At 44.6% G+C, this 12,046-nt stretch overlaps 1 protein-coding gene across 1 annotated transcript in view; it reads left to right on the top strand.

Annotated features, from left to right (window-relative positions):
• Nucleotides 1-1,176: 1,176 nt before the first annotated feature.
• The window catches only part of LOC139685619 (proto-oncogene tyrosine-protein kinase receptor Ret-like), a gene marked incomplete at its 5' end in the record, with an annotated part of 32,548 nt that continues 21,678 nt past the window's right edge, over nucleotides 1,177-12,046 (top strand). The window contains 4 exons of the mRNA XM_071582558.1: nucleotides 1,177-1,303; nucleotides 7,137-7,298; nucleotides 8,800-8,956; nucleotides 10,491-10,689. Of these exons, the coding sequence (XP_071438659.1) occupies nucleotides 1,177-1,303; nucleotides 7,137-7,298; nucleotides 8,800-8,956; nucleotides 10,491-10,689 (645 nt within the window). The remainder of the gene's footprint in view (nucleotides 1,304-7,136; nucleotides 7,299-8,799; nucleotides 8,957-10,490; nucleotides 10,690-12,046) is intronic.

Raw genomic sequence — 12,046 nt, 5'->3', positions numbered from 1 at the left:
TGGCACTCAATGATATTTAAACCTCTTAAATTAGTCGAGGATCTTCTCTCGCCAGAGCAGTAATGCGTTCAATGTTTAATTCCGTAATAGTAATAACTGAATCTCTGGATCGACCATCCTTTAAATTGATTGTCTCTACTCATTAAATATTTTAAACGATTTTCAAATGTGCCGTGGGAAAGAACGTAATTTCCTTAAGCATCCTGCATCATGACATATGCCTCAGCTGACGATTTGTTCAGGCTCGTACCAGTCAGCTTTTAGGGAGAGAAAATTATTTTCTTCCATCAATGATCTCCTTACTGATCCCCATCGATGCAATTATGGTCGTCTTACATGTATCTTAAATTCTGTATCACCATATTTCCAAATTTGAAAAAATATGAATTTAATAAAATCAATTGAAATGTTTCATTTATTATTCTCGGATGATTTACATAGTTAAATTATTCTTATCCAATCCACAAGGTTCCAGAGTACACGGCAAGGACGCTTATCTCCGAGTCACCAAATATTTACGATTAAACTTTTGAAGCATGAAATCGGCCAAATAGGAAGAAGGTGGATGAAAAGATGCCCATCGTCTTAATCGCTCAATTACAACCTTGTTTTGGACTATAAACAAAAATGAGCATCAAACACTCAATCACGTTATTTCCATATTTTCAGGTAAACATACGTCTGAACCTCACGGTGGGCTCCAATCATCGGTTTGCTAATTCTACTGCACCTACCGAGAGCAGGATAGATACCAAGGGAAACAAATCTGACATTACGACGGCCTATCCATCAAACGCCAACGTGTCGGCTGCCGCAACCAACTACGCCCGCATCGCGCAACCTCAGGTCACGGCAGCCAACCTCGGCGCCACGCTCCTTCCAGCAGAGTCCCCGTTCGCCGTCACCCCTTCCGAGGGCATCGTGTACGTCCGCAGCGCCGCGCGCCTCCACCCCGGCGACTCGCACGTCGTCCATATCTGTTGGGAGGCGGCCGGCGGAGGCGAAGGCCTGACCGCCATCATCAACATCACGGTAGCAGATTTGGGTGGTGCGACCTGCGGTCGAAAGGGACGCGGTAATACATACATCTCGTGCGCCAGCAAGCAATTCGCCGCATCGTGCGTCGCCACGTGCGGCGTGGGGTCGCCGGGGGCCTGCACTTGGCGGAAATCTCCGCGGGACGCCGCCCGTCGCCTCTCGCCGACCTACGCCACGTGCCGCCCGGAGGCTTCCTCCTGCCCCAACGGCGCCTGCGACGAGCTCGAGGAGATGTCCATCGGCATCTGCCCCCAGGACTGCACGCGTGAGTGGCCTCCCGCCAATTGTTTTGACACTGAAATCCAACCAACCAACATCTACTAAATCCTCCGCCACCCACAAATCCACACCGATGCATTCCAGCCGACCCAAATGTAAAAAAATGAGCCATCTTCACCACACTTCGTCTCCCCTCTCCCCGCCAGTTCCCAAACGTGCTTCCCCGCACCATCTATTCTTCAGTGACTGTGCTGTCGCATTAAGCTCAAGCTGAGGCGTGGTAACAACGTTCCCTGACTTTGGAGTCACTTCTGCCGACAATGTGTCCAATAAATCCCAATTTTTGATAAGCTTGCCCGCAGACTTTACGTATGTTGGTCCCCCAAGTGAAGTCTTTGATGAATGTAACACCCAGGTGTTTTACCGTATCAACTACTTCTAGGTCTACTCCAGCTATTTTGTAAACAAATCCCGTTGATCTTTTAAAGAAATTAACCATCGAACATTTATTAATTCTAAATGGCAATCGCCATTTTGAACACCATTTAGTAATGCAATCTAATACCTGTGCTGGAATTAAACGATCGTCATCCCCAGATATCTCCCGATAAATAACCGTGTCATCCGCGAACATCCTAATCTTACTTTTCACTTCGCGGCTCAAATCGGTGAGAGGATCTTTACCCTAGAGTGTAACATTCCCTGCTTTCGAAGGGCTTTTCTAACTCCTTTATTGCACCACTTGGGGTCGCGATTCCCTCTACTGGCAAAAGTTTCAAAGTCTGCTTTTCGGTAATTACGATATTTTATATTTGGTTTAACAACCTTTTTTATTTCAATTCTGAAGTTGATATTAACGGTTTTTTGGTCACTTAAGCCTCGTCAATTGATACACTCACAATACTTTCCGGTGTCTTCGTGAGAAATAGGTCCAATATGATCTTTCCACGGGTGGGTATGCGTACTGCTTGATGGAGGGAGTTTCTTTGAACCAATTTTGATAAGGAATTACAAGATTCGAGATGGCGGATCCGAGATTCAACGCTATCGCTGTCCCAATCGATACCATGGAGGTCTCCACAAATTATGCCGTTGCTGTTTTTATTTTTACGTAAAAATTGTTGTATTTGATCACTGAGGGAATCGAGTGTTTTAACATCCGAGTCTAGAGGTCTATAGAAAGAGCATAAGTTAATTATGGATTGATGAGATTGCATTCAGATTCACCAAACACTTTCTATGTTATCATTTCAAAATACACATTGTCTGCTTTCAAAAATACTTTTCACTCCCACGAAAACTCCTCCTCCGGGTCTTGTGCACTTATCGTGTCGGTAAATTGTGAAATCTATTGGGAAGATCTCTTCGTCGTTTATATCATTACACATCCAACTCTCTGTGCCTAATACTGTATAGGCAGAATTACTTTGGATTATGTGCTTGAGATGCGCTGTTTTATTTATGAGGCTTCTGCAATTTAGTACGAGTATAGATAGATTTTTTATTTTGAATGACGCCCGTATTTTGTCTGACTGTAATTTAGGACGCGTTAGTGGAGAAGTGCGTGTAAAATGTATTTCTATGCCAGTGTTGTCCGTTTCTTTTATATGTTAATTAATGATTTTATCTTCGCTAGCCTCAGATATTAGCGACCCACTAAATTGCCTACACTCTTTTCTAAAAAAGGTCTACAGTGGTCGAGTATCCTATCCGCTGCAAAGCGGATAGGATACTCGACCCCTGTAGGATACTTTTTGCAGATTTTCCTTCTCAGTGCGATTCCCAATTGACTGACAGAAGGTTGGTGTCACCAGCGATATTAAATAGACTGTCACTTTGTTTGTTGCCGAGGATGGATGATCGTCGAGCTTACGTATGACATCTATATTGAAAACTGGGGGTCTGTAATGTGCACACAAATAGGCTCCTGTCGTTGTAGTACTTTACGTTGTACCAAACACTTTCTATGACACTTTCGTCCGTTGGATAACGTTGGCTACCGAGTTGTTAAGTAACTGCAAAGAATATCCCTTCACCAAGTCCATTAAGCCTGTCCTTTCTGTAGGTCGTGAAACTTTTTTTGAAAAACCTCACTGATTGCTATATTTTCTGTGAGCCATCTATCCGTTCCAACGATTATGCCTGACTGTGTACTTACCAAAATATGTTCAATATCCTATCTTTTGTTTTTAAGCTACTCCCATTTAAAGTAACAATTTTTAATTCGGTCTAACAACTTTTGTGTGGATGTTTACAAAGCTATTTCGTCAAGATTTATCGCTAAATTTCACTCTATTTTTGTATTTACGCACATGACTTGCAATTAAGCCAGTTCAAAAATTCCCGTGACACTCATTGCAGTCTTTTTTCACAAACCTATTTCTTGATGAAAAGTCTTTGATGAAAGGTCTTTGATTATTTTCTCATTATCTATTTTCCCAAAAGAAGACCTACGCTTGAACGACCAGCTACGCCAAACTCTCGTCGTGTGCTCATGTATCCTAAGCGCTACCTTCCGCGATGCCTCATTCGTATAATATACTCCCGAAAGATTCAGAGGCTCCCGACACGATGCAAGGGCACGTCGCAAGTCAATGGAGTCCACTACAATATGCCGACAAAAATTACCCAATCTATCATTTACCCCTTCGTTTTGACTCCAAAATATGCTACCACGGCCAAATCGCGGAAAAATTGAGAAAATTCTCAAATTGATTGAAACTTCAAACTGAGTCCCGACCCACGCAACTCTGAATTCAATTTCTTGAAAGAATTCAGGATTTTTTCGGACCCGAGTTGGGTGGCGTCGTTTGTCCGTCCCTATATGTGCTCCATTTTGCAGCTTGGAGCACCTCACTTCACGTGCAGTGGCCTTCATCGCCTGCGTCACCTGAGACACCCCGCCCCCTGGTATACACCACGAGGACTTACGATCCAACATACCTCTCCCGCACGCCGTAAAGGGGACATAATACGGCGGACAATAGAGCTACCTATTATAATAAACCTCTCCCTCCCCGGACGCTGATGTCTTTGCTTTGGCAGCGGTCTGGGAGTAGGGGTAGGGGCTGCGGATACGATGGTACTTTCAAACTACAGCACCTGTTACCTGCTGGAGACGGGGATGGGAACTACCTCCGCAGAGTCCAATCCCCGCCGCAGCGTAACCTTCCCCATGCCCCGTTTAAAGTCTCTCCAGTTGTCCGATCTACGGAGAGGTGACACTGCTTTATTGGGAGATGGGGAACGGGGGGTGGGTCTGCGATCGCCCAGACACGTGCAGCATTCGGGCGAACCGGTGCAGCCCCATTGACCCGTTCCAAATTCCACCCCGGCCCCATTCCCTAGGCAGAAGCCACCATGCCCTCGATCTTGGATCGGAGCTCCTGCACCGTCCTCTCCAACACGGCGACGCACGCCCCAAGAGCCGCTCATTCGCCAGAATTTTAAAAACTGACTACAGGAGACGTAAAGAGCATCCTTAATTATGCTTATGCGCAAAAAATAAAAGCTAACGAACAATTTTTTTAACTAAAACTCCCAGGAATATAAAGAATTTGTCATCTGCTGCTTTTCTATTAATTCAAATATACTTGTATAGAGATATTAGAGACATGCCTAAGGCAGTAAACTGGTGGGAAAACAAATGTGATATTTTTTTATAATTTGATAATAATGAACCGCGAAGCGGAACTTTAAACGATGATTACATTTAATAACTTACGCATTAGGCACCGCGTGAGGTAAACTCTCTGCTCACTCAAACAGTTAAGGTTTCACACACGAGGTTACGAAGACAGTTGAGCACGAAACACTCAAAAGGAATAAAATATAATTAAAATATATTAGACTTATCGCTACAGCTACAAAACAGCAAGCAGTTATTCACAGCAGCAACACTATTGAGCATGCGGCGAAGAGCAGGTAGCAAGTGTGTTGGACAAGTTTTGGCAGGATCTCGCTGGGGCACGTCCTACCGCTTCAGCAGTCGGACAGGGAATTCCTGACACTCAATCACGCCTTTTTCATTCCGTTCTCTATTACGGGATTGCATCAGTCACTGCTTGTCACTTCCCAAGAGCAAGCTATTTCCATCCCGACCGGCAGCTGTTCCTCTTTCACCTTCCCGGCAAGTAGCGGCGCGGGCCACTCAACTTTACCTTGGGCGATAATTATGCGGCGGGAAAATTTACCACGCCACATGCTTCCGAGTCAAAAAAAAGTTCAAACAAGAGAAAATTCTTTTTCCTCATGTCACACATCCTCCAACAGATTAAGTAGGCTGAGCAGAAGCAATGGAAATTTAATGAAGAGCTCATGTATTTCACAAGCAAGAAAAACAAAATCAAACAAACTTCCTGGTGGTGTCTCCCAGAGCCTTCGGCTTGGCAAAATGCCTTTTGGGTAAAAAGTTCACTGGAGTCGGAAGGGGCGAGTGTTTTGTAAACACCGGCTGGAAGGAGGAAGGGGATGTCGCTTTGGGAGATTACGGCATTCGCGCACATCCCCTCTTTAAGTCCCGTCTCCTTTCTTCCCATCCCTAGGGTTCACGTATGAAATTGGGGCATATCCAGTTAACCCCGTCATCACAAATCGCGCGGATGTTCCCCGAAAATAGCTGTGATAGGCGAACGGCATCAGGTAGTTTTCCTTAATGAACGGACTATCATCACAAAACTACATATTTCTGATTGACGTATCTTTTTACGAGTCGGGTCTTTTCTGAGAATATCGCTCGGAACTCGTGTCATGGGCTCAAGGCCCCCGTTCCTCTCCTCTTCCTGCAAAGACAGATTTCGCGTCTGCGTCTCGAACGTCGACTTCTCCTCCGTCTTCCTTACTCCGACGATTAATTCTCTCTTCATTCGTCTTTAATTTAATCGAAACGGGAATAGATTGCTTTCTTGCACGACAAATTTTTGGCGCATTTATCTTTAAATAGCGCTGGTTGCATACAAACATCCCCAGGCTGATGACTACATTCAATTTTTTATTACCAATCATTCCACGCCCACTTCACTGCTATATAAACCGAAAATTTAATTCTCAGGACCTGTTCAGTGATAGGAAGAGATTCCTTGGATTATCGCAAAAACATTGGTCTTGGGTATTTTGAAGACGCGTATTCTGGCAGGGTCCTACTTCGAAAAGTCACGCGCGTCCGCTAACACTCCCAGCATTTGGCTTATTCATTCAATTACATTCGTAAATATGGCTTCACTGATCTGGATCATGATATCAAGGGGCTGACTGCCATTCCACACCTAGGTTTTCTTGTATCCGAGTGAAATCATCTACGATCGCCACCGAGTTGACTGCCGGCAGCACGACCTTCGATACCCTCCCATTTACGAATTGCGTGAATGTTACTGGGTGAGTGCGTGGAAGATAGCCTTCTCTTTGGGTGAGTCGTGAAAGGCCATTTGGTCCCATCAGTTGGTGGTCTACCCGCGTCTGCATTAGAAAAACAGCAATTCTGGTTATGAAACTCATGTTGCGAGGTTCCTATCGCTCTTTGCCCTTGCAACAGGGGACTGGGCCTCCCGCGTTTCCACCAGCTCACCATCCCCGGGAAAAACCAACACATTCCTTCCTTCACTCTCTCTTCCATCAGACCTCCGGGCTCAATTTCTCTTTCTCCAGCTCTCGTCTCGTTACGTAAAATATTCCGGGTTATGCAACGACTTTTTCACTATTCTTTTGTATGTTTGGCCAAATGATGCGGAAGGAGTGATAATTACTTCAAGCCAAAGGGTTCTTGAGGAAATTTTGATTGTAGAAGAATACCGCCAAAATGTCACTCTCAGGACACAAGGGATTTATGTTTTTATGTTTAGGAATGTATTTGTGCTAACGTGAGATTTTTCATTGTTTGGCAGGAGAGGTATACGGCAGCGCCAGGAAGCAGGAGGGCCGTGGGATCAGGAGCGCCACGGGCGTGTGCTCTTGCGATAACTTCGGCAAGTGCTCGTGCGGCCCCGTCGGCACCAAGGCGGCCGCCGCTCCACAGCATCGCCAGTCAACCTCCGAGCCCCCTAGAGGTACGCTCCACCCTCACGCACCTCTGCATCCAATTCACTCCACATTACCAGTCACCAATACTATATACGGACATTATTACGAGTATTATTATGTATCTGTTAAGGTAGATTTTGGCTGGACACACACTTCACAACGGTACAAGAAAATTCCCTTGACTCTTCCAATAGAAGACGACCTGATATTCAAAACCGCAATGAGACTTTAATTCTTCGTACTTCCTTCATTCCGTCCAACATCCCTATCCTATTCCTGCCCCTTCCTCGCTTGCCTAACATTCTCACCTCTATCACGTTCGTCAACGTCCCTGTGCAAATCAGAATTTTCGGCTTCCATTTTCCTGTCTCCCAAGGATCTCTCCCCACAATTCATTCTTGACCCCCACCACCATCCGGGCTTCCTCGTTTGTTTTGCTTTCTGTCATCTTCACCTTCTCCATTCATCTCCACACCCACATTTCAAAAGCCTCCAATCCACGCCTATTATCCTGCTTCAGTGACCACGTTTCTGTGCCGTACAAAACCACGCTCCATATCAAAGTTTTCACGCGCCTTTTCTTCACATCCTTACCATCCTCGCCAACAATTCCTTCCTCCTCGTGAAAGCTTCTTTGTCGAGAGCGACAGAGTTCCGAGATACATAAACTGTTCAACCTCCTCTAGTCTCTCCTTCCTATGATGACCTTAACCTTAGCCTTTCTCTTTCTCAAGAAATGCATAAACTTTGTTAAGTGTACATTTATTTTCATCCCATACCTATCGCAATAGTGTTGAACATATTCCGTTCCAACTCTCCAACCGCCACTCGCACCTGAGCAGGGCGAGAGATGGACAGGTTGTGGATATGACTCTTTATCTTTCCCATTTCTCTGATGATGTTCTTCATTACATTTATCATTAGTTCCCAATTCATTATATCAAACGCCTTTCCGAAATATGCGATGCCCTGGTTGTATCAATACACCCTGATTGTACTCGCGATGTTTTCGCGCGAGATGGGAGTGCTCTATGTATGTATGATGGCAGGGATGCGTGCGGCTGGCGCACACTCTCCATTTGTTCAATTCGAGCAACTGCTCGTCCAGGCAAATCGCCTGGCCTGCATGCCATCCCGACCGGGTCACGAGAAATGGCCGGCCGAGGTGTCTGCACGGGAGGCAGGGTGCTCCTCGAGGCAGGGCGACTCCCGTGGCTCTCCACCAACTGGAGAGACGCGACGGCGAGGCCGCCCTCCGAGGCCCTTTCCCGTTCTCGCGGACCCACCGCTGACGGACCCCGTGCTCTCACCTTGCCCGGACCTTCTCACATCGCAAGCAAATATTTCACCAACAACACCTGAAATGCATTACCTGGCCCGATGCTACTTCCACTGCAATTCACCTTAGCTATTGCCTCGGACACAAAAGGGTTTTCAGAAGACTTTGGTGAACCTATTGGTCCTTATTAATTTTACTCGTTAATTTTTATTGTGATTTTTGAATGACTCGTTTTACATTTACCGCAGGAGCCGATGCTGATGACAAGAGAAGAACAGTTGATCAAAGAGCAAGTTTTGATAGATACCATGATTCCTGCGGAGAAAATTGCTTTGTTGCTCTAGTGCTCGGTGTCGTGGCCGCGTTTTTCATTGTTTTGGCCGGTGGATTCTTCGCCAGGAGAAGGTAGGCATCTTATGGAATGTTCCACTCTTCTAAAAAATTTAAATATATATATATATACTATTATTGTGTTTATGGTTTATAAATGGTCTAAAAACGAACTGTATATGTATACATATATACATTTTTAGACCATTAATAAACCATAAACACAGTAATCACCCCGAAGTTCGGTTTGGTAGGTTCACCCAGAACTAAGCCCGACGGCGTGTGAAATTTACACATCAGGGTAGGGGAGCCAGTTCCTTTCCCTGTGCTGGGTATGGTTTCCCTGGAAGATCTGGTATCCAAGAAATCACACAGCTTGAGTAGAGCTGATGCAAAGCAACAAGGGAAATGCCAGGCTGAGGCATGGCGGACCCTGGAGAAACTTGGCAGGAAAATCCCCTTGCCTCACCACAGAAATATACTTGTATGCATGGAAGATGTATGGCTTACGAAATAAAATCATATTTATATTTTGAAAAACGTAGTAATGGAAAATATGCTTCCTTTTGCGCCATTACATCCTGTGCCTTAGGCAAAGCGTCGGAGTAGGATTGCCAAGTTCACTAAATTGCCACTTCTTCATAGGAATATGATCGCCTTTATTTTTGGTTTTAGTTTGAATTAACTTAATGGTGAAAATAAGTTTATTCATTGAAATGTAATATCATTTTCCGGCTGGGGTTTCGTTTGTGGATAGATGAATGAGGAAATTTTAAGTGACCACTTGCCCTAAGAGCATTTTAATTAACCAAAGGCACGAAATTAAAAGTTTTTTGTGCAAACAATGATTATCTGAAAGTAACGCTCGTTTTTTTACGTAGATTGTAACTTTATGTGATAGCTGAACAGAGCTGTTAAAGTTTTGTTGTCTTATTTCGGGAGTTATTATTAATTAAGACCCGACGAAAGTGCTTATTCTGACAACGCAAAGTGGGTTAGATGTGAATGTAGCTTGAATTTGAAAAGAAGTGGCAATGCATTCAACATTAACTCCTCATGGGGAACTAAATAACATGCTTATTAAGTAGCTTGAGACACAGTTTATAACGTTACCGTCTATAACGTAAATACTTACCAGGTAATAAGTTAGGTATAATTTGAAACTATGCCATTGACTTTCATTGTTGCAGTGAAAAACTGAGAGTTAAATATTTTTTTCCCAAAATCAGGCTTTCTTTATGGTGGGAAAAGATTCTTCGCCTGCGGCTTCGACTATTTTAATTCAACTTATACTTTGTATGTAATTATACCACCTTCCACGTTCACAACAAGTAGCATTGCACATTTTTCACGATGCCAAACATTATTTCAGCGTCAGGATATTACACTCTCGACGTGTTTTGGCCGCAGTAGACTATTACATAATAATATTAGTGAACGCGTTCATTCTGAGATTGTTTAATTTATTTCTAAGGAGATGCTTTGGCTCTTGTCCATAATCATATTATGGAAAAGGAATAGAGAAAGATAAAGAGGGTGTCAGTGAGTGAAATTCTGTGGATGCAGAGCTGTCGAACTGATGACTCAATTTGGTGCCCTCCGCCCGTAGGGTGGTGAAACGCGGAGGCGAGAGCGGGACGCATGCAGCGCGGCGGCTGGGCGTGGGGTCGTCCCGGGGACCGGAGACAGCGCCGGCAGCCGCGGTGGCGGCACTGGCGGCCCGAGGCCTCGAACCGGAGGACGCCGAAGCGAGCCAGAGCGCCCAGGAACTGCCTCTGCTCAGCGTTCGCCCGCACTCTGGCCTTGAGGTGCGTAACGGTGCGGCTTCCTGCACCAATCAACCACTCCGATCACTTGAACACAGTCTAGATCAAACTATACATGAGAATGACGGAATGACCAATCGGACGAGAGTATCATGCTGATTGAAAGGAAATGGAGGACGTCATAGCACTCAAGTTAGCAGAGTCAGTCACGTGTGGGCACATGAAAGTGTGAAGCATTTCATAATGGACAAATCATTATCCTAGAGTGGAATTCGAACCCGGATTTCTCTATTTCCCGGCTGCTTTAGCCGATGAAGCTCCGTTTCATCGTCATCCTCACGCGGAGGCTTTGTACAGTGGCAGAAATAAAGAGGGCAAGACGGATGCAGTATAAGTATATGTAGACAATGAATCTCAGGACGATGGTAAGAGTAATCAAGAGAGAAAAGGAAAATGGAAGTACACAAATATTGTGATTCTCTGAGATGTGATGAATTGACAGAGGGGATTGGAGCGACAATTACGGAGTAACTCATGGAGGAAGAAAGTAATGTTGACTTGAAATGGTCTAAGTATTGATTAGGAAATTGAGGGACAGGTGCATTTTCAGAGTCACATGAATGAATAAGTTGGTTTGTTCTATGATCATTGAATACATTAATTAGAAATGTGAAGGGAAGGGAACACCTCATGGTGATGGGGACGAGAGCGTAACGGTAGGCAAAGGGAGATATAGGAAAAAGATCACAGAGCACAATTTAGGTTTAAGGAATGAAAGCGGTGGGTCTAGATTCAAGTTAATAAGGGTTTAATACGCGCGCTAACTAACCAGTTGGCCCCGCGATACCCGCGTAGTAAACCGGTTGGACGCGCGAGGCTTTTTTTGCATTTATATGGACCTAACTTCTTCTTTTGGGAACATACTATATATACGGTCCATTTTCGAGCTTTGAATTTGAAAGGTAAGATTGCTCGTTTGTTTCCATCTCAATTTTAAAACACTAGTTTTTTTATTTGTCTTAAAAATTACGATTATTTCACTCGAATCTTCCCCCAGCCTGAACCAAAGTTTTCACCTTCCGAATGATAATTAGGCATCCCACATATTCTCATGTTGAAGACCTCTGAATACCACCCTTGATGTTGGTACTCACATGCGGCTGCCTTTCCCTTTTTTGGGCTGGAGTTAACATTGACCTTAAAAACCTTGCGGCCAAATTTCTCCCTCGTAAGTGCTACCAATTATCCCCTAAAAACTCTTCCATACGTTCGGTTATTTCTAAGCCAGTTAGCAGTTCTACAGAGTTGTGATCTATTCCACGGCCATTACGGTACATTCTCCTTTTAAGTCTAAGCTTGCTGGTGTAATATCGATCCTGTATCGTATATCCCTCCCCAT

This window comes from Hetaerina americana, unplaced genomic scaffold (assembly GCF_022747635.1).
Source record: "Hetaerina americana unplaced genomic scaffold, ioHetAmer1.1.p SCAF_119, whole genome shotgun sequence".
Taxonomy (NCBI): domain Eukaryota; kingdom Metazoa; phylum Arthropoda; class Insecta; order Odonata; family Calopterygidae; genus Hetaerina; species Hetaerina americana.
Note: the sequence above shows the minus strand (reverse complement) of the source record. Positions and strands in the feature narration are given on the sequence as shown.